General features: G+C 42.6%; 3 protein-coding genes across 3 annotated transcripts in view; 1 reads left to right on the forward strand and 2 right to left on the reverse strand.

Annotated features, from left to right (window-relative positions):
- The window catches only part of LOC144492869 (uncharacterized), a 23,725-nt gene extending 18,151 nt beyond the window's left edge, over positions 1–5,574 (reverse strand). The window contains exon 1 of the mRNA XM_078211414.1: positions 5,513–5,574. The gene's annotated coding sequence lies outside the window, so the exon portion shown is untranslated. The remainder of the gene's footprint in view (positions 1–5,512) is intronic.
- Positions 1–20,592, forward strand: part of LOC144492870 (serine protease 23-like) — a 25,969-nt gene extending 5,377 nt beyond the window's left edge. Inside the window, exon 2 of the mRNA XM_078211415.1 lies at positions 17,022–20,592. Within this exon, the coding sequence (XP_078067541.1) occupies positions 17,040–18,146 (1,107 nt within the window). The 5' untranslated portion in view covers positions 17,022–17,039 and the 3' untranslated portion in view covers positions 18,147–20,592. The remainder of the gene's footprint in view (positions 1–17,021) is intronic.
- LOC144492871 (ras-related protein Rab-38-like) overlaps positions 1–21,755 on the reverse strand; it is a 94,084-nt gene that overhangs the window by 33,510 nt on the left and 38,819 nt on the right. The gene's annotated exons all lie outside the window — the stretch shown is intronic.

The following is a 21,755-nucleotide window of genomic DNA, read 5'->3' on the forward strand; positions in this document are numbered from 1 at the left end:
ATGAAGAGTCATCGTGATCTGAAAGGTTAACTCTGCTTCTATCCACAGATGCTGTCTGAGCTGCCGAGAATTTCCAGCATTTTCTAATTTTACTTCAGCTTTCCAGCATTTGCAGCATTTTGCTTGTCAGCTGGGATAAGACATTCCTGTTGAGTATGACTCAGTATCATGCCAGGTGGTGCATTGACCCAACTAGACATCAGCTGCTAATTTTGAATGTATGGCTTTCTCAGGAAGTAGCATTTCCTTTGTTTTATGCCTAGTCCCCGATCTCCTCACACCACATGTGAACTACAGCTGAGAATACAGGTGAATGACCAGTCCCCGGGCTCTTGCTGCTGCACTCATCAGCTGCTTGGAGATGAACAACTTTAGCCAAGACAACCGTCTTTCCAAATTTTTCCAAGTGAAATTGGGAACCAAACCTGCATTCCTCTTCTTGGCATCACGCTGACCTGATCGTTTCATTTGATACAAATATGAACTCCTTAAACATCAAATATGAATACTGATACAATGATATCGTTAAATGTGGGATACCAACCTGGGAATTCAGACTAAGAAACTGCACCAGATGCACCATCACTGTAACTTAAACAGAGAAATACCAAGGAATTTAAAAGAATCTCAATACCGAAGTAAACCCATGTAATTAGAAGGAAGTGGAAACAGTCAATCAGGATTCTTGCCACTAATTTATTTTATTTCAATCAAAAGGAGATTTTATTTTCAAAAGCATCTTTGAAAACTCTGCTAGCTCTAGATCCTTCACAGTCCAGGCTGCTAAACCAACCTGAAAATTTGCCCCAATATAACAATGCTTGTCACCTCATTTACATTAGCATTCCAGTCACTGCAGCCTTCAACAAGAGACCACAGGTCAGTCATAGAATCCTACAGTGCAGAAGGAGGCCATTCGGTCCATCGAGTCTGCACACTGACCACATTCCCACCCAGGCCCTATCCCGATAACTCCATGCATTTACCTAGCTAGTCCCCTTGACATTGGGGGGCAATTTAGCATGGACAATCAACCTAACCTATGCATGTTTGGAGTGTGGGAGGAAACCGGTGCACCCGGATGAAACACACGCAGACACGGGGAGAATGTACAAACCCCACACAGACAGTGGCCCAAGTCGGGAATCAAACCTGGGTCTCTGGCACTGTGAGGCAGCAGTACTAACCACTGCGCCACCGTGCCACCCAACATACATTGCATATTTCAGGACACAATGAGCACTAGTAGGTACAAGACAGACTGGTTATTTTACTGGATTAGTAATTTACAATATCGCACAAACACCTCATCAAATTTATTAAGACTGAAGCAATTGCCAGTAAGCTAATAACATTTCAACATCGGAATGTAGAGGACTGGAAAACGGGTTGTTTTAGTTCCACTGGACAAATAGTTCAAATATAGAATATATCATGCACTATCTATGTCCCTGGATTGGTCTTTTCATCAAATGTCTGTCCAAATCTTAAAATTCATGATCTGTTTGAAATAGTCAGCATCTCTATGTGATGGACAGTGTAGTTTTTACCGCTCTACATAATATATTCAGCTGTTTCGGGATTTTATTGTGTTTATGGGAATTCAACCAGAACTTTAAAGTCAGAGAACAAACAAGATAATTCGAAACATTTGTCAGTTGAACATACGGGTAAATTCTGGTTTGTATTAGCGCTTCACTTAGATGGAAATGGAAAAAAAACATTAATGTTTCGGGATAGTCTGAAGTTTGATCCCCTGAATGATGAGTTGGTTAATCTCAACCAGAATAATAGTGAAAAAATTGTGATTGACCTCAATGCCACTGAAATATGAAGGGGAGGGGCAAAGCAATCAGATATACCACTCTCTCGTAATCCTGGCTGCAAAGTGTGCAATTGTGCGCTATTAAACTGAAGAATTAATCATGCTTGATTTTGATGCCTCTCACGGCTAAATAGAGGAGGTCTTGTGATGCAGCGAATAGCGCCCCTGCCTCTGAGCCAAATGCTCCAGGTTCGGGTCCCACCCCAGGACTTGATGGCCAAGGATGGTGCATTCATAACCCGGACAAACGGGTTGAGTGTCAACCTGTAAATCCTTCCAAACATGCCAATGGAAGGTGGTAAGAGTGGGAGGGACTCCTGATCAGCCATACTTGATGTGGAGTCGAGACCCTCAAGCTATAAACCCCTGGTGACAGATTAGCAACCTGTTCTGGGAATTACTAGCAATGGAAACAAACAAAAGTCTGCCTTGGTGCACCGCTAGGTGCGGGAAGAGAACCGGAATTGGACAGCTAAATAGTCAGTCTAGGTTTGTGCATGAGCAATGGTCATATGGGCAAGGTGCCTCTGGAACTCTACCCGAGTGTTAACTGAAGAGTAGAGGGAGAAAGAGAGGGGAAAAAATAGGCATGGCTCTTCTATTCTGAGAGAAAGGGAGGGGTGAAAATGACACTGATTCAAGATCAATGTATCTGTTAACTAGACAGTGGTTCTATAAAACTGTAAGCACAAGGACAAGTAATTCAGACATGTGACACATACTCTCACACACAACCCCACTCACACCCTATCCACGTGTGCGCACAAATGTCCATTAGTCACTAAGTCCAATGCAAGTGGAATTTTCTCTGGAAAATACTTAATCATTTTGGAAACTTGTGACCTTCAAACCTTTTCATCATTCAGACCACAGATATGCCACAGAATGTGCCAACGTGTTAATGAACTCCAGGCAGATCAGGATAGGAGGAGAACGCTATTTTGGAGGATTTCTAATGTACAAAGTATCCATCAACAGTAAACATCTGTGGATCAGAAATCATAATTATATAATGCGAAATGCACAAAATATAAGTTGCATGCTGTACATTAGAAAGGGTTAAAGGGATTGAATGCAAATACTCAAAATCTTTGACAGCATTTGTGGGATTAAATAGTGAAAAGCTATTTCCACTAGTCAATAAATTGATAATGAGGCACTACAAACAGAGGATTTGTTTAGAAATGTAATGTGGAGATTGGAAGGAATTTTTCACACAAATGGTTGTTAGTGAATGGGATGCATTACTACAATTAATTCACATCAATTTGGAAGGAGTTAAGGAGTTATATCTAAGGTTATGGGATAAGAATGTGAATTTAGAATGAGAGTAGAAATCACTGGAAGAGGAGGTTACGCTGATACAACAACAATGGACCAAATGGCTTCACTTATTAAAAGCTGGCCATTTTAAGATTAGTTCCAGTAGTTACCAGTAGAGTATCACAGGGGAATAGACAGTGCCCTGTTGGTGATAGAATCAATATATTTGTGTTACACATCTTGGGGAAACACAAATTACAGCTTGTGTTTGTCTCTCCAGCCTTGAAATGGGGAGGGAAACATATATATTAGATCAGTAATAAGAATCCTGTTGGAGAAAGTTAGCCATGTTACCATTGAACCACAAGTAGATTTAAGACATAGAGAGGAATTGAGGAATCCAAAACTAATCAACAGCGAGCAATAGGTGGGATTTTCAAGCCCCGCCCACCACCGGGCTCATCCGCTCCCGTCTGAAGTGGACCTTTGGCTGGGCCACCAAATCTCTGGCAGCGGGTCCCACTACAGGGCCGGAAAATTCCAGCCAATGTTTCCAGCTGACTGAAATGGTCATTTTAGGACCGCTTAATTGGCAGCATGGTGGCACAGTGGGTAGCGCCAGGGACCCGGGTTCAATTCCCGGCTTGGGTCACTGCGGAGTCTGCTCATTCTCCCCGTGCCTGCGTGGGTTTTTTCCCAGTGCTCCAGTTTCCTCCCACAGTCTGAAAGACGTGCTGGTTAGGTGCATTGGCCATGCTAAATTATCCCTCAGTGTACTCAAACAGGCGCCGGAGTGTGGCAACTAGAGGATTTTCACAGTAACTTCATTGCAGTGTTAACGCAAGCCTAAATGAACTTTTCAGTGGAATTTTTCTAGATCATAAAAATTCAGGAAAAGAAGGAACAGTTAATCACATTTGTATAATGTAATCATCACAATGTGACAAATCAGCAATTAATGTCACCTGCCCAGCAGGACAACCATTGAGCAGGCCACCGAGCTTCTGAGATTGCACTTCCAGAGCCTCTGAGAGCCTCCTGTCAGGGTCTCACTCATTATGATGACTGGTTGTGCTCTCCATGGCCCTCCAGAGGGGAGTGGACTTTGCGATTGGTGGAGCCCTGAGAAAGAGTCAGCTCATCAGGGGGAAAGAAAGGGAGGATAAAGAGGTGGAAGGAGAGGAGGATAAAGAGGTGGAAGGAGATGATGCTTTACAGTGAAGTGGCCCTGCTGCACGGCGAGGCAGCCAGGCTTGGCTTGGGGCATTAAGGTCTGGTGAGGAAGTCCTGATTCAGGAATGTTACAACTGAGTCCTTCTGACCCAGACTGAGGGATATGGTGTGGAAGGGGGTCTTAGTAACATATGCATGGAAGACACAGCCTAGCTAGCTCATACTTCCTTTAGTGTCACAACAGCAATGAAAGGAGTCCCAGATATGTGCTTTAAAGTATCATCATTTATACAATGCAAAGAGAGGAAAGCAATAGACAGAAATGGGAAGAAGACATTCCAATGAGCCATTTGATACTCGGAGTGACAAGGTGGACTCTGCATTCAGCCACTCTACAGAATTCCCGTTGTGGCCTCGAAAGAGCTGGAGGCAGCTTGCTCCCTCGTCTTGGATGTACCTGAGGTGTGTGTGGCAGTTATCTTCATTGTGGAGGAACCTGTGGGACTCTCCCCAGAGGCTGCTGCACATGCACCATTGCTGGGTTAGGCTCTATCACTTGGCCCTGCTGCACATGTGGTTCTTCAGCCAGAGGAGCCAAGAGGACATCCCATAAGGAGTGGCATCCCCATCACCCCCTGGGAAATGCTCAGCCCTCACCAACTGCTCTGGACACCTGGAAGGGGACCCCAGCTGGGTGCAAAGATCTCCAATACCAGTGCCACTAACTAATCCATGCTCCCCAAACATTTCACACATCCTGTGGCCATCAGTTCTTGCGTGCACTCCCCCGTCCCCCACCAATATTTTGGTGCTACCTCCACACCAAAAATTCAGCCCCAAATACCTTACCTGAACAGAATCCCAGTGTCAAATATTCTTGCCAGGCCACTCCTATGGTGATGCCCCAGAGCTTGCAGTGGCTGTGGATGCAACATCAAAGCGAACCACTTCACCAGCCCATTCAGAACACCTCAACTTCAGCAAGATATGGCACTGTATTCTCAGGTTTTACAGCATATGACCCTTCAAGCCTTCCTGCTAGTCAATAAGATCATGGCAAATCCACTTTACTGCTCTATCCCCATATACCTCATTTCCATTAGTATCCAAACATTTTGAATATACTCAAAACAGTATGCATAACACTCTGTGACAGCAAATTTCAAAGACACTGCTAAATCAAGTACAGCATGAATTACATGATGATTTAATGCAGAGGTTTACTCTGCATTATTTTATGCCAGACTCTACCTGGATTTGCTTGACGTGGTTGTGTACAAAGCTCCTGCTGCATAATCACTTCGAGCAAGTCCAGGTTATAAATAAACTAATGCAGAGTAAACCTCCCTCAACACTGCCTCCAGTGATGCAGTTCAATGCCACCTTCATAAGTTCAGTATGACTTTTTCCATTTCCTACACCAATCATCTTCTTAGTTTCAGATGGTGCATTTATTGTTTAATTGTGTTCAGTTTTATTCGGAAAGCCTGTGAATTAAGACTGATCAACATTATTTCATTTAGGAGCTGTTTCGATATGATAAAGAATTGATGTGCTTCCCAGTAGTCGGGGTTTGTTTCAAACTTAAATTTCAAGAGTGGGGACAGTAAGTGCGGTAGCAAAGTTGATAGCTCATTAACTTACTGGCAAAACTAAATAACTTTGCCACAGCCATATATTAGTATTATTCTGAGAACAATCCACAATCTTAAAGGATTATGGAAAGAAATTTGGGGCAGCACGGTGGCACAATGGTTAGCACTGCTGCCTCACAGCGCCAGGGACCCGGGTTCAATTCCTGGCTTGGGTCACTGTCTGTGTGGAGGTTGTACATTCTCCCCGTGTCTGCATAGGTTTCCTCCGGGTGCTCTGGTTTCCTCCCACAGTCCAAAGATGTGCAGATTAGGTGGACTGTCCATGCTAAATTGTCCCTTAGTGTCAGGGGGACTAGCTAGGATAAATACATTGGGTTATGGGGATAGGGCCTGGTTGGGATTGTGGTCGCCAGACTTGATGAGTCGAATGGCTTCCTTCTGCACTGTAGGATTCTATGATTCTATGAAATCACACACTTAAACTTCGTCCTCTCTCAAGAATGTACTAACAATGAAAAGTTTTAGAGTTTCTATCAAGGGCTATCATATTTTTTGAAATCTTTGCAAGAATAAAACAAAATCAGCTCTATTTGATGAACTAGGACACAGTTGTATAATAATTTGCCCAAGGTTTCGGTCCCTTGGTCATTCACAAAATTTAGGATTCAAACCCCCTTTATCTGAAATTGCTTTTAATCATTTATGTGTTTGATTGAAAGATACATAATGGCTCGTATGTTGGCTTTTATTCCAGTTAGTGCAAGCTCAAGATTACAAATTAAAACTTCTTAAAGAAACTCTGTTTCAACATAGAAGAGACACATTGAGATCAGTGAATCTCCCACTACCAGTGCTTGTAGATGGGTAGGTATATCCTACACTATACCGTATGCTATATCCTATATTTCAGTGGAGTTGGTAGGATGTAATTGGTGGTTAATGTGGCAGTGATTTGGATACCAATGGTACTATTCATTCTCACTCACCTGTTGAAGGGACAGCGCTCCGAAAGCTAGTGACTTGTGCTACCAAATAAACCTGTTGGACTTTAACCTGGTATTGTGAGACTTCTTACTGTGCTTACCCCAGTCCAACGCCGGCATCTCCACATCATGACTATTCAAAGATTTAGATGGCTGGAGGATGATAGAAAATAAGAGAAAAAGAATTGATGGGAGGATGGACAAAGAACAGAGAAAATAAACATGGAACATTGAATTGCAAAAACAAGGGGAGAAGAATATGGAGGGAAAGGGGAAAACAAATGAAGAAGGGAAGGTAGATGGAGAAAATGATGACGGATAAGTGGATGGGTGAAGAGAAATTATATTCAAAGGGTCATAGCATGATAAGCAGAGAAGATCATGAAGGCAAATGAAAATTGTCTAGACTGGGAACGATGGTCCTGATATTCTGAGGTAGTTAAAATGATCTGATACCAAGGTTAAATAGATTCAGAAACTATATTTATCTTGTCCAATGTAAATCAACAGAATATTTCTCAGATGGAAGATTTATCCACAAATTTTTTAAAAGGTGGCATTTTGACCTTGTGTTAACCATCAGTGACAAAAGTGATGTGGGTACAAAATACTTCAAGGAAACACAATTCTCGCTGGCGAGACCGCATTTCCTGATTTTCCGCACCCCTCGCCACTGATGTAATGAGGCTCTCACTCAGGAAGATTGGCAACTTCATTTAAATACATAATATCATTAGTGAACCCTCCAACTGGGACTTCCCCCCTTACTAAATATTCAATGCAACAGCCGTATAAAACCGAGAACCTGGTGACCTGGGGTCATTTGTTCCCCACTGAGAGACTGGCCTTCTAGAGTGGCAGCTGGAAGATGATTGGGAGTGGGTGCAATCACTGGGTCAGCATGGGGGGAGAGGTGACTGCGAGGTTCCCTGGTTGGGGTCCTGTGAAATGCCAGGCTGCATGGGCAGAGTGGGGACTCTGACACGGGATATTGAGTAGCCACACGAGGGCAGAACACCCTCACACAGGGAGGAGGACAAGTGCAATCAGAATGAACCCCTGGCCCTCAGGCTATAAAATGTATCCTCAGGACATGAGTTGTCTAGAGGGGAAAAGCCACTGGTTATGGAGACCAGGCCATCAAGGAATAAAGTCAGGGTGACTGGATGTTCAAGGTGGGAGGTTCATTATTTCGCAGCACATGAGAGTTGGGGGAATGAGAGTGTCACCTGAGGATGAAGGTGACTGCAAATTGCTGTCTGAGCATGAATCAGGTATGCCTTGCCTACCATATGGGGAAGCCAGTTGCCTAATCGGCTTCTTGACACTTTCTTGATGATTCAATTGTGCCAATTTAGTCAGCATTGCAGTGCATGAGTGTGCTGCTGATTGGCTCCCAATGGTTAACCCTTTTGGACACTAAGGATTACACCCACCTCTCTATGACAGAGAGGGTCACACATGGTGGCCCCAATGTAAGGCAGGAGGGTAGACGTGCCCATCAATTACCCCACTCAGGACATGACGGGTGGCAGCATCTCATCCACCTGTGAGGTTAGAAGGCAGGTTGACTGAATGCAGTCAACTGCCCTTAATCCTCACCCTTGGGGTGGTGGGGGTGCATGTGGCCCACTGGGGCTCTGAAGCACGAGGCATTTCTGTAGAGGCAGAATTGAGAGGAGCAACTGTGGGCGATGGGCCACTGTGTGATAGGGGAGAGAAAGGCACTCGCAAAGGGAGATGTGCATGGTTGGATGTCCAAGATCCTGAGAGGGCTGTGGGTCTGAGAATATTCAAAACTCCTTCTTACACACTTGTATGTTCTCTTCCTTTCAGTTTTTGATTTGAGAGATTCATGGAGCCAGTCGAGCTGGCAGTTCTATTGAAAGTTGTGCAGCAGCAGTAGCGATATAGTCGTGGGCAAGACCAGTGCCCTGTAGAGAAGGGGGATGTGGGCCCACTGATCTTATGGGAGCAGGACCACAGATGGAGGAGTCTCAGAGGAGGCACTCCTGACCACGGGTCTACTGCTGGAGAACATCTTACCTCCAGTTATCAGAGGTTCAGTGCTGGAGAAGTCAGTGCCTGTCCCGGGGGAAGGTGGACCACTTGTACCAGGTGTTGCAAGAGCTGGTACCACATGGACTGGGAGGTCACCCATTCATTGCCTGTGGCCCTAAAAGTCACTGCCGCTCTGAATGTTTATGCCAGCAACTCATTTCAGGGCTGCTCAGGTAACCTGTGTGGCATTTCCCCAGTCTGCCGCACATATACATAAGGCAGGTCACAGATGTGCTATTTGTGAGGGCTCACAATTATATCAACTTTGACAGGGACCAGGCAAGCCAGGATGCCAGGGTCATGGGCTTTACACACGTAGCTGGCCTGGCCCAGGTTCAGGGCATCATCAACTACTCGATGGGGCGGGGGGGGGGGGTTTGCCCATGGCTGCATGGGATACCGTTTGTGAACCGCAAGGGTTTGAGGAGGAGGTCAAGGAGAGCAGCAAGGGACGGAGCTGGCAGAGGAAGGACCTTGGGTGATGGTCAGAGCCCATATAGGGCGCAGGGCTAAGGATGCCCTCATTGCCCCTCAGTTTGGGGACGACGATGACTAGGGAATCAATACCTCTCCCTCCATGGGGTCTTTCATCATGTGGGACCTGCGGGATGTCATCAGGATGGTGGCAATATTCATGGGCAGGGCACTAAAGTGGTTGGACACTGCAGGAAAATGGTGATGGCTTGCAGATGGTCCTCTTAACCTCCACAAAATATCTGACTCCTGCCTGACAGAGAGCTGAACATGATCTTCCCCAGAACAGGGTGATCTAAGGGCCCAGATTGGCTGAATATCACACCTCAGCTGCGACTACCTCCTCCAAGGTCAGGGGTCTCGATGTGTTTCTCCACCTTCTGACAGGGTGGACAAAGGATGCTGGCAGATATGAGATGCCTGAGCATTGATGTGGTGGATGGAATTGAGGGGGATGGGGCTGGGGTGCCAGTGGCAGGAGCTCGTAAAATCCCCCCCAAGGCCAATGCACCGATTTCAGGGTGGGTGTGGCGGTAAAATTCCAGCCAATGTTTCAGGTAAAAGACTTTTCATCAGAATCCCTGTTCTGTGTGAGAAGACACTGGGCGCATGTCCCAATGTTATTTCAGTCGAGGAGTGCGTGCAAATTGTTAGTGCGTTCACCGACAATTTAAATTAATTAAACAGCAGTTGACTGGGGTTGTTGCCTGTCTGCCTTTATATTTAAAGCAGCAACCTTAATCCAGAAGGTCATAAAATGTAGGAGGAGAAACAGGCCATTTGGCCCTTCGAGTCTGCCCCGCCATTCAGTGAGATCATGACTGATTTGATGTGATAATCCTTAACTCCACTTTCCCATCTTATCCCCATAACCCTTGATTCACTTACTGATTAACAATCTGTCTCTCTCTCAGCCTTGAACGTACTTAATGACCCAGCCTTTACAGCGCTTTGTGGTAAAGCATTCCACAGATTCACTACCCTCTGAGAGAAGAAATTCCTCCTCATCTCAGTCTTAAATTCCATTCCAATTTTCTTCCCACACCTAGTGGTTCACTAAGGCAGACTTTCATCTGTTTCCATAGCTAGTGATTCCCTGTACAGGTCGCTATGCCGTTGCCAGGTTCTTATAGTTTGAGGGGCACCATTTCACCCAAGCATGCTGACCGGTAGTCTCTCCTGCTCTTAGTTCCAGCCATTGGCATGTTGGATGGATTTATAGGTTGACATACTCAACCTGTTTGACTGTATTATGAAAGCACCTTCTTTAGCCATCGATCCCTGGACTCAAACCTAGAGCTTCTGGCTCAGAAGCAGGGACATTACCCACTGCGCCACAAGATCTCCTTTGACTTAACAGGGTAACCTCTTACTCTGAGATTGATGTTGGATCTCCTGGAGCACTCTGAGGCCGGGAGATCAATCTCCTAAGAAAGAAGATGGATCACCAGGAATATTCTAGGCTGGAAGATGGACCTCCTCCAGGACACTGAATCTGGAAGGTCTCCCTGTAGATGCTTCCTCCACACACTGCTGTTGTGTCTCAGTGTCCAGGATTGCCAGTGGCCTCCATTCCCAACTCTGGAGGCAGCCTCAGGCATTGTTCAGGTGCATCCTGGCATCTGCACGCCATATTGTTCCAGATGTGGTTTCCCACTGGGGTGGCAGAAGTTCAGGCATGGTTGTTCCCACAACGCAAGGTCATAATGTCATGTAATCTATTTTTTGTGATGTTGATTGAGAGATAAATATTGACCAGGGTAACTGCACTGCTCTTCCCCGAAATAACGTCATGACCTCAGTTTAACTCCTCATCCAAAAGATGGCACCTCCAGCAATGTTCCCTCAGTAGATCATTGGAGCATCAGCCTTGGCTTTAGTGCTATAAAGAGAAAACACATTTCATAAATCCAGTGTTATTTTATCAAAGTGGAAGATTAGGCTCCAGAATTTGGCCAATCTTCACAAATGTAAACTTAATTCCAAATATTTCTCCTATACAGCATTTGAGGGCCAGTAAGAAACATGTGGTTCTTACTAAAGTACCACCCTTGAACATTTATTTGTGTGCTGCTTTGCTTATCGGAACTAATATTGGGCTTCAGTCCAACTGTATAAATTAGATTTTTCTTTACCAGATCTTTGTAAGATGAGGGAGAGAAACATAACCACAGTAACCCTCTCCCTTGCATAGCCGCACTCATGATTTGTCAGGCCTCTTCATTTGGCAGCAGTAACGCCAGCCATGGAGGATAGATAAATTACCTCCAATACATTCTTGACATCAAAAGGAACAGCATCCTTTCACCACCATAAATGGCACAACTTGTGCAGAGAGTTAGTCCATTGAGAAAATTAAAGAATGGAAACTAAAAGGAGAATACTTCTCATATGTTTACTGACTGGATGTCACAAGTCACTAAGATAAATGTCATCTTTTTCCCTGGGACAAGGGTCCAATTTCAGCCTAGATTGATAAAATGAAAGGTTCCCCTTTACTTGTTTCCGGTGACTCAGTGTCCCAAGCAAAATGAGCGTAAATACTGTGAACCCAATTCCTTGTGGGCAGAGACCCAAAGTACAACTTTGGTTATAATTTGGAACCAACTGGCATTAATTTGTCTGTTTCACTCCAAGAGGTTACATAAGATGACGTAAGTGGGAAACAGATATGGCACCCTAATGAAGTGTGGGTAACAATTCTGAAGCCAGCATTAAAAGCGATCTGATATTTTCCATCAGTTATGAGAGGGTAACTAATTAGAAAAAAGGGGATTCACCCCACCAAATTTCCATCCATTTGGCGTTAATCCAATTTCCTAATGTTTTGTGAAGCCACTGGAAATATTTGCTGGCTTTTAATTAATTATAATGAAATGACATTGTACAGTGGTCATGCAATTTTCCTGGTGTTAAACGATCTCATCTGCCCTCCCTGGAAAACAGGTGTCCAAGGTTGCTAGGGTGTGCCGTTTCTAGAAGTGCATTTAAACAGCTCTAGAGTAGGATTGATCATAGCATCCTGAAGCCCTCCCCAGACTTCTTGTTGTTATGGAAGAGCAGAATAAAATGGATGCTGAAAATCTGAAATAAAAATAGAAAACTCTGGAAATATTCAGCAGCTTCTTTGGAGAGTGAAACAGAATTAATGTTTCAGATCTGTGACCTGAACTGGGAAGTCAGAAATGTTTTTGAGTAAAGGATGGGTGGGGCTAGGGCAAAAGTCTATAACGGGGTGAAAGAGATTGAGAGACAGAAGAAAGGAATTGTGACTGGGCAATTGGGCGGCACGGTAGCACAGTGGTTAGCACTGCTGCCTCACAGCGCCAGGGGCCCAGGTTCGATTCCCAGCTTGGGTGACTGTCTCTGTGGAGTCTGCACGTTCTCCCCATATCTGTGTGGGTTTCCTCAGGTGTTCCAGTCTCCTCCCACAGTCCAAAGATGTGTGGGTTAGGTTGATTGGCCATGCTAAATTGCCCCTTAGTGTCAGGGGGACTAGCAGAGTAAATAAGTGGGGTTATGGGGATGGGGCCTGGATGGGATTGGGATCAGTGCAGACTCGATAGGCCAAATGGCCTCTTTCTGCACTGTAGGATTCTATGATTCTATGAAGAATTAAAAAAGAAACAAACAGATGCGCTGCTGACACTCACTACATTCAGCTTCAGAACAAAAATGCTAATAATGCAGCTCCTGACTTGTGCCAGATCAGAGGTCCAATTGGAAAGTCCGTCTCTCTCGGGAAAAATCCATGCCAAGTTTGGAAGAATTTTCCAAGGAGGACAAGCATCCCACCTTCCAAATGCAGACAGCCCCAGGGCTGGAAATTTGGTGAGGTTCGGGAGACACCTCTGCAATGTGGATCCGAGGCATCTGGAGATGTTTCCAAGTCAGGGGATATAGCAAGGTTTGCCTCATCAGTGGTTTTTTCAGGAGGAGTTGAAATCATTCGACTGCAATGTTTTTAAAAATTGGATATGTAAACCATATTTTTAAGCAGCAAAAATGATGAGTCGCACTAACCTGAGCAAAATACTTCAACAGAAAGGCAAGCATAACCGAAATGGTAGTATTTTGACCTGCCCTGTCATAAATTACTTTTTAAAAACTGTTCAGGAAAATCTTGTCCCCATTATAAGCTTTGCATTTACTACTATATTCAATGAGAGTTTTCACTTAAAACATTATTTATTTATTATTAGTGTCACAAGTAGACTTATGTTAACATTGCAATGAAGTTACCGTGAAAATCCCCTAGTCGCCACACTCCGGTGCCTGTTTGGTTACGCTGAGGGAGAATTTAGCATGGCCAATGCACCTAACCAGTACGTCTTTCGGACTGTGGAAGGAAACCGGAGCACTCGGAGGAAGCCCACGCAGACACGGGGAGAACGTGCAAACTCCGCACAGACACTGACCCAAGCTGGGAATCACTGTGCTACCATCACTAGGGGCAAAATAAATTTCTGCGTATCCACCATAGTATCGCATCACAGTGTCCATTTGGGATGGCTCTATCAAAAAAAAGTTTAACTTGGCACTTAAGCAGCTGATAAATGCCTGGAGGCAAAGAGGATCAGTCTGAGTGACAGAGGAATGTTCCATTGTTGCTTCATGGGGAAGGGCTGCATTTGTTCTGTACAGTGTCAGGACCTCTCCCAGAGCTTTACTTCCATCTGCAGGAAAGCAAACACATTACAGCAACAGGATATTAGGGACAAGTATGAATATTCTCTTCAGATTGCCGGAATAACATTGAAGGCTGACAATATTCCTGTGTTTGTTTTTTTAAGGGCAGAATAGAATAGTTTGTAGAATAAACTAAAAATGTAATGGGGACAAGATTTTACTGAACAGTTTTTTAAAGTAATTTATGAAGGGCAGTGAGATCCTTGCCAACACTGGCAGCTGTAATATTTCATATGTCTATCAAAATACTAACATTTCGGTTATGCCACCATTAAACGCCAAGGATTAAATGAATACATTGAATGTCTATTCAGTCGTATTAGCAACAGTAATTTCAAACCTTATGACAAATAAATCTGTTTCTCACTTTTCCCTGTAAGTCAGTTTTCTCAGTTTACCTGCTTGCATCACTGTTCCATTGCAACAGTCATTGTCAATTTAACCTAACTTTTTAAGAGGTTTTCAATTTTGTCAGCAATGAAAGAAAATCAGTGAAAACATTAAAGTTTAAAGATCAAGATAACCCGTGAGAAATCAGTTGCAAATTTTTTTTAACTTTCAACATCACTCAACCTAAATAAAAACAGTATCACATAGTTAAAATCAATGCCATCAATAATTATTTATATAATTCACACACTATTCGCATTGATCATCATGCAGTTTCTAATGTAATACAGGTTCCAGTGATCATAAAATAGAGTCGAACTATTTTAGCAGTAAAAATAAATTTATAGTTTTAATTTATAATTCAAATGAATTTATAAATCTATAGCTAAAGTTTAACAGTGTGGTATGTGCTATAGATTGTTGTGGCTAGCGGAATACTCACTTTTTTACTTAAAGGAATAGAATACAAAGGAGTAGGAGTCATGCTTCAACTTTATAAAGGCCTGATGAGACCATACTTGGAGTACTGTGACCAGTACTGGTCGCCACACTTTAGGAAGAATATATTTGCCTTGGAGGGAGTGCAGTGTAGATTACCAGAATGAAACCTGGATTCCAAGAGTCAAGCTACAAGGAGGGTTAAACAAACTGAGTTTTATTCCCTGGACTTCAGAAGGTTAAAGGGTGATTTGATCAAAGTTTTCGGGAGATTAAGGGGACTAGATAGGGGAGATTGAGAGAAACAATTTCTGTTAATTGGGGTATTATAGCACGAGGTTCCTTTGGAAGGGACCTCCAACATGGTCTTTGTTGCCAGATAAATCCGAGACAATGTTGAGAACAACGACGAGAACTCTTCATTGCATTCATCAACCTGACCAAACCATCACGAGTAAATCACAAAGCTCTGTGGATTATGTTCCAAATGTTTGGATCCTCAAGAAACGTTATAACAATGCTGCAGTTGCTTCATGATGATATGACTGCAGCTGCGTTGCGTGGGAGATCTGAAGTAGATGCCTTCAAAATCTATACCAGGGTCAATGTGTGACTGTCCCAATATTATTTGCAAATTGAGGTTGGTTTAGCTCAGCTGGCTGGTTAGTGATGCAGATAAACATCAACAGTGCGGGTTTAATTCCTGTACTGGCTAAGGATATTCATGAAAGCCTGTGGTCTCACCTTGCCTCTTGCCTGAGGTATGGTGATCCTCAAGTTAAATCACCACCAGTCAGCTCTCCCCTTAAAGGGGAAAGCAGCCTATGGTCATCCGGTACTCTAGATTATGTTGAGCACTTCAAATACCTTAGCAGCTATTTCTCTCTAAAGGCCACTATTTATTAGCCTTCTACAAACTAAGGCAGTAAATGACAACAAAAACATCCACAAGTCAACAAATATCCTAATGTACAGAGCAATCGTGGTCGCCACACTCTTGTACTGCAGTGAGACTTGTCGGGAAATTCCATCAGCATTGAATGCTGAATCTTCCAGATACAATGGGAGGACCATCAAACAAACCTCACTGTCCTTCTTGAGGCCAGCTCCACAAGTATTCAGGCAAAATCATCTATAGTGGACTGGGCGCTGTGTCTGGATGGCTGAAAAGCATCTCCCCATCAGGTCCTGGTTTCTCAACTTCCAAATGGCTAATGTTCCAAGAGAGGACAAAGAAAATGCTTCAAAGACACTCTGATGCCCTCCATTAGGGTGGCAGCATTGACATTAATGATTCGTAGCAAGATCCTCCCAATCGTTCAAAAAGGTGACAACTAGTCCATCAAGCTGCAACACATTTTTGAGTCATAATGTCTTAATGCTGAGGCAGAGTATCAGCAGGAAAAGAAGCAAATCCTGCATTCTGGATCCCACTATCTCACAGGGTATTCCCACCCCCTGCCCCCCTCCCGCATGCCCAAAGATCTGAGGGTTGAGAATCGGTTGGCTCAGTCACATGGAGACGTGACCCTGAGTAGATGTCACCCTCAAATTGAGGGAGAGCCGATTGAGTTATGGGAGCATAGTTTAAAACATCAGATCCAGACCTCTCTGAAATGAAATTAGGAAACACTTCTTCATGTAAAGGTTGGTAGAAGTTTGGAACTGCCTTCTGCGGTATGGTAGTTGATCAGTTCTTAATGTAGAACTAAAATTGATAGGTTTTTGTTATCCAAAGATGCTAAGGGATTGGGTGTTGGGTTAGAGATCAGCCATGATCTCAATGAATGGTGAAACAGCGGCTAAATGGTTTATTCCTATGTGGCTGTATTGTTAACATAACTGTAGTCATTAAAGCTCTCCAATCTGCGTGCAACCTTCATCATATGTGTAATCTTTGGACCGATTTCTGAAGATCATTTTTTCTGATTCAATCAAACAAGAAAGTTGCAAATTTCTTGGTGTAAACCAGTAGAATCTCATTTTAAACGTCACTTTTTATAATGTTGGTGTTTTATTTCTTCTCAAATGTAGGAATTCAATGCTTTAAGACTCTTAAAGCCAAGGAGGGAAATTTTTATGTTCAGCATCAACAAGAAATCACTGACTATTTTTCTTATTTAATTTCAGCTGGTCTTCATCTTCACAATGAACCAATTACAGATCCTGGCCATTATTCTGTATTTTGCCAATTTATCTGCGACAGACCCCAACACGACCTGGCACAGACACAAGATCCCAGCTTTCCTTCCCCAAGAAACAGTAAAGTTGGACAAACCCCGTTTCTCTGCAAAAGCCACACTAGAATTGACGACCCATTGCAATGCAGAGTGCCTGTGGAGAGAAACTCACCCCACCTTAGAAGATTTGAGGGAAAATCTTTCCTATGAAACAGTTTACAACAATGGCACTCGAACCCTCACTGTGGTAGACATCCCTGACTTTGACCCGAGTACCCACACCTTGAAACAGTACATCCCGGGAAGGTCACGGCGTAAGCGGCAGATTTTTGGTGTGGATGGCAGATTTGATATTCGTGGGAAAAAATTCTTGCTCAACTTCCCTTTCTCGACAACAGTGAAAATCTCCACAGGTTGCACAGGTGTCCTGGTGTCAGACAGGCATGTATTAACCGCAGCTCATTGCATTCATGATGGGAAAGACTATGTCAAGGGGGCAAAAAAGTTAAAGGTTGGGTTTCTGAAAGAGAATCCCAAAGCCCAGTTGACAAAAAGTTCCAAAATTCCACCGAAATTATTGACAAGGTGGTCACGTGTCAAACGCACGCAAGTACCAAAGGGTTGGATACGATCTCAGAATGACCTTAGTATGGACTATGACTATGCTCTGCTGGAATTGAAGAGGCCTCATAACAGACCACACATGGAGATCACGGTCATGCCAACTACGGATCAAGTAGTTGGCAACAGAATCCATTTTTCAGGATTTGACAGCGACAGGCCCGGACAGCTGGTGTATCGATTTTGCCCAATAATCAACGAGACGCCTCATCTCATCTACCAGCACTGTGATGCCCAGCCAGGCTCCAGTGGTTCTGGCGTGTACGCCAAATTGTGGTTGCCAGAGAAACAGGATTGGGAAAGGAAGATTGTCGGTATATTTTCGGGACATCAGTGGGTGGACCTCAACGGGATGCAGCGAGATTACAATGTGGCTGTTCGCATTACACCGCTGAAATATGCACAGATCTGTTACTGGATCAAAGGCACTTACAGCAATTGTCGTTTTGATTAAAGCAATCAGACTGCATTACAAAGGAAACCAGAATAGCCCTGTCCGTTTTAAACACTGAACACCAAATGTTTTAATTCCCTGCATGTTGGTTCAAAACCATTGAGGCGCTGCACACGAGTACAGATAGTTGGAGCCTTTCTAAAACATCATTCTTCACAATAGTCGAGGTTACAGATGAGAAGTTGGGGAACTTTAATATATCGAGACTTGGCATGTCAGGGTGCCACCTTTGTTGAGTTTAAAACTAAACAAGGTGCAGGAACGGAGCAGGGGAATGACTCTCACACTTTCCTAGCTGTTGCTGAAAATTCATTAAAAATTGACATTAGAAATGAGTGTGAATTAAATGGATTTCATTTTTTAAAAATCGGACATTTGTTCTTGTTCAATTTTTATTTAAAAACAATGATTCTGGAGTCACTAACCCACCAGGATTGTCTGATCAAAAAATCAGATTGGTGGCAGGCCCTGCTCTCTGAAAACCTTCATGAAGTTGCCATTTCTTGCACCCCAGTGATTCTGAAGCAGAGGGAGCCTGGTGTCCTGCTCTCTCTCTCTAGTTTGCACAGGTTTTGTAAAGTGAGCTTCAATGAGGCGGGAAAAGAAAGAAAATTGGAAAAATGTAGAGAAATACATTTTAAACGCCTAAATGGTCACAATTCATTACATGATAATGTCACCAAGTCCTTTTCAAGACCATTTTCTCACCTTGTTATTAAGCCAGACTTTTTCTGCCCCTCCATTCTGTTTGAATAAAGCTTTTGTCACCCAGCTACTGCCCTCTGAATGTAACTAAAACCCACCTATGTGAAGGCAAATTAATTTTACTGCCTTTCACAGTAGAAACTGCACCAATTTGGACATTGCCACCATTCAACAATCATGGAAGTTTCTGGAATTTTCACAATCATTTTAAAGATGAATTTTTTGATACAATAAAATCTTTATTATTTGGCTAGCACAGGGAATGGGTGGTGTTAGTTAACGGAGAGTTCCATTTACCACTAGAATTCAGGGTGATACTTGTTGCATGGAATAATATGCAAGTACTCAGGAAGTAAAGAACAATATTCTTTTTTACTTCTATGTTTTAATGTACTGTTGAACATTTAAAGTATAAAATACAGTATACAGGTACGGTGGGTTCTAGATAACTTCATAATTGCTTCCGGTTGACAATTTGTATTAGGGAAGCATCAAGTTCCGGTTAGTAGAGAATTCTGGATGGTTGAGTGCCAGATAACACAAGGTTTACTGTAGTGTTGAAAGAAAGATTAGAGATCTCCAAGAGCCACAATATTTTTGGAATGAGTTGTCAGAACTTTGGCTAGTCCATCATTCTGTGCCACAGCATAATTAATGCTGCATTACCAGTTGTTCGTTTTGGACAGCCTCAAATAACGGAAAAGAAAATGGCTGAAAGGGGAGAGGGTTCATTTCTTGGTCCCTCTGATGAAAAGAAAATCTAGAGTTAAAAATACAAGTTAGTGCCAACCAGTGCTCCCTTTTGATTAGTCAATCCACAACTCATTCATACTTGTTCTACTTTATTTCACATTTCCATGACAGAATGTTTATTGTTGTTAACTTGCTTTCAGTAGAGGAGGGCAGGAGTGGCCCACAATGTCCACATGCAGTTTGCAGTACAACCTAACACACCAACACTGCCAAAGGGTTATTTTAATGGTCATTTAAGATTTGGCATTGATAAGAAGGTAAGTATATATTTTCTAAAGCAAGTCATCTTTTCTTAAGAAAAGTTGTCAACAAATTATTTTGTTTTTGGTGTGGTACGGAAGAACTTTGAACAAACTTCTGTAGATAGGACACTACCCATGGTGATTCTGATAAATGGGGAGAGATTATACCCCAAATGTCAGGGGAGATCACCTCCATCAACATTCCCACTCAATTTCCCAACTGCCAAGAAAAACCTGGGCTTTCCACCACTTCGACTAGGCCAACCACAATTCCACCTCCGACCCTCCACCACACGTACAAACACCCCCCTAAAGGAAGACATTTTTCTAACAATTTTACCTGTCTTGTTACTCGATTTTCCTTGAACTTGTTAAATGATTTTGGTTTTGAGGAGGAATTAAGCAGTTTCTGCATCAAATAACAACCAAGCAAAAAGTGCAAGATTTATTTCTTTTAAGTAAAGAGAGGCCCAAAATTATGCTCAAAATGTACTGTGGTGCAAAGCAATGCCCACTGAGCTAACTTGGTGTTTTTTGCGAAATTATTGTTTGTATGGCTTCAGATTTGTGACTATGTGTCTCCTAGTTCGTTACTGCTGTCTCGAAACTAAAAGACAAAGACAATAATGCCTCAAAGGTATTGCAAGCTGCATGATAAAAGTTGTTAAAATCAGACCGGCTCGATCCATAACTTGGCTTTCCTTCAAATTCTTGCTGTAAATGTTATTTTATTAAAATTATATGAAAATGTATTTTCTGAAGCTTACTTTCAACGTTACTTTGCTAGAGAAAAATGTGATATTGGAATACAAATACAGTAAATTTACCACTTTCACTAAAAATGTGCATTTCAAAAAGATGATAAATGATAGCGGATTCAACCAAGAGAGAATAACAAAGAATTATACCTACATGCCTAAAATGTAACACAAGAACAAAAAAGGCAACAAGAAATTCTATTGAAGATTATACTCCTTTACCCCAAATAATTCACCTCGTAGTACTTCCTTCTTTCACTCTTAAATATTTGGAATAACCTGCCAAATAAAGAATTGTTAGTTGAGTAAAGAAACTCTTTCTACTATTTGTTTGCTCTGATTTTTCTTGTTCTTCAAAAGTTTGCATCCCTTTGCACTAAATTCATTCCAAGAAAATATTTTCTTGGTATCAAATTGCAAAATAATGTACATTATCCCTTTGGACTCTCTGAATAAACAGCTTTGTAAATAGCAATACATTGCCAAATGAAAAGTGTTGATTGAATATGACACATTTCAAAGCCAAGGGGTACCCAAGGGGTACACTTCTGTAGTTAATGGAGGCCAGTTAAGTGCAACTGCTTTCAAGCAAAAGCAATTTTGGTCACCTGAGTTTCTAAAACACAACTTGAAGGCTTTAGACATTTGAGGGAAATGTCTAAATCTGCTGAAGATATTTGGAGAGGTGAGAATAGACATGAATGTGTGGAAAACATGGACATGTTCTTTGGAACTGTCAAGCCATTCAAATATGCTGTCCTTTAAATTTTCCAAAAAAAATCAGCCAATCTGCAGTTGCAATTTTAATAGATGTTTGTCGACATAAGCCTGGGAGCTATTATTGGATTAGTGCTACTTGACTGCTCCCACAACCTATCATCAGTGAAGAGGGGCTGTATATTCAGTTTGATTATAGCTCAGAGAGGTTGTAAAGAGATTAGCTGTCTTTGATGTAGGGCTATGGAAACAAATATTTGTTTTTTATAGAGGATTAATTACTTGTAGGGATTTAAAGGTATTGAATGTTTTTTTTAATCAAAAACATGTTTTTTAAAAAATACAATTAGATACTGATAGGGTTTTTTTTAAATCAGCATGTTTCTTGTCTTCTGCCCATGGTGGACACTGGGTGAGTTGGCACAGAGGTTATA

Source organism: Mustelus asterias, chromosome 4, assembly GCF_964213995.1.
Source record: "Mustelus asterias chromosome 4, sMusAst1.hap1.1, whole genome shotgun sequence".
NCBI lineage: Eukaryota > Metazoa > Chordata > Chondrichthyes > Carcharhiniformes > Triakidae > Mustelus > Mustelus asterias.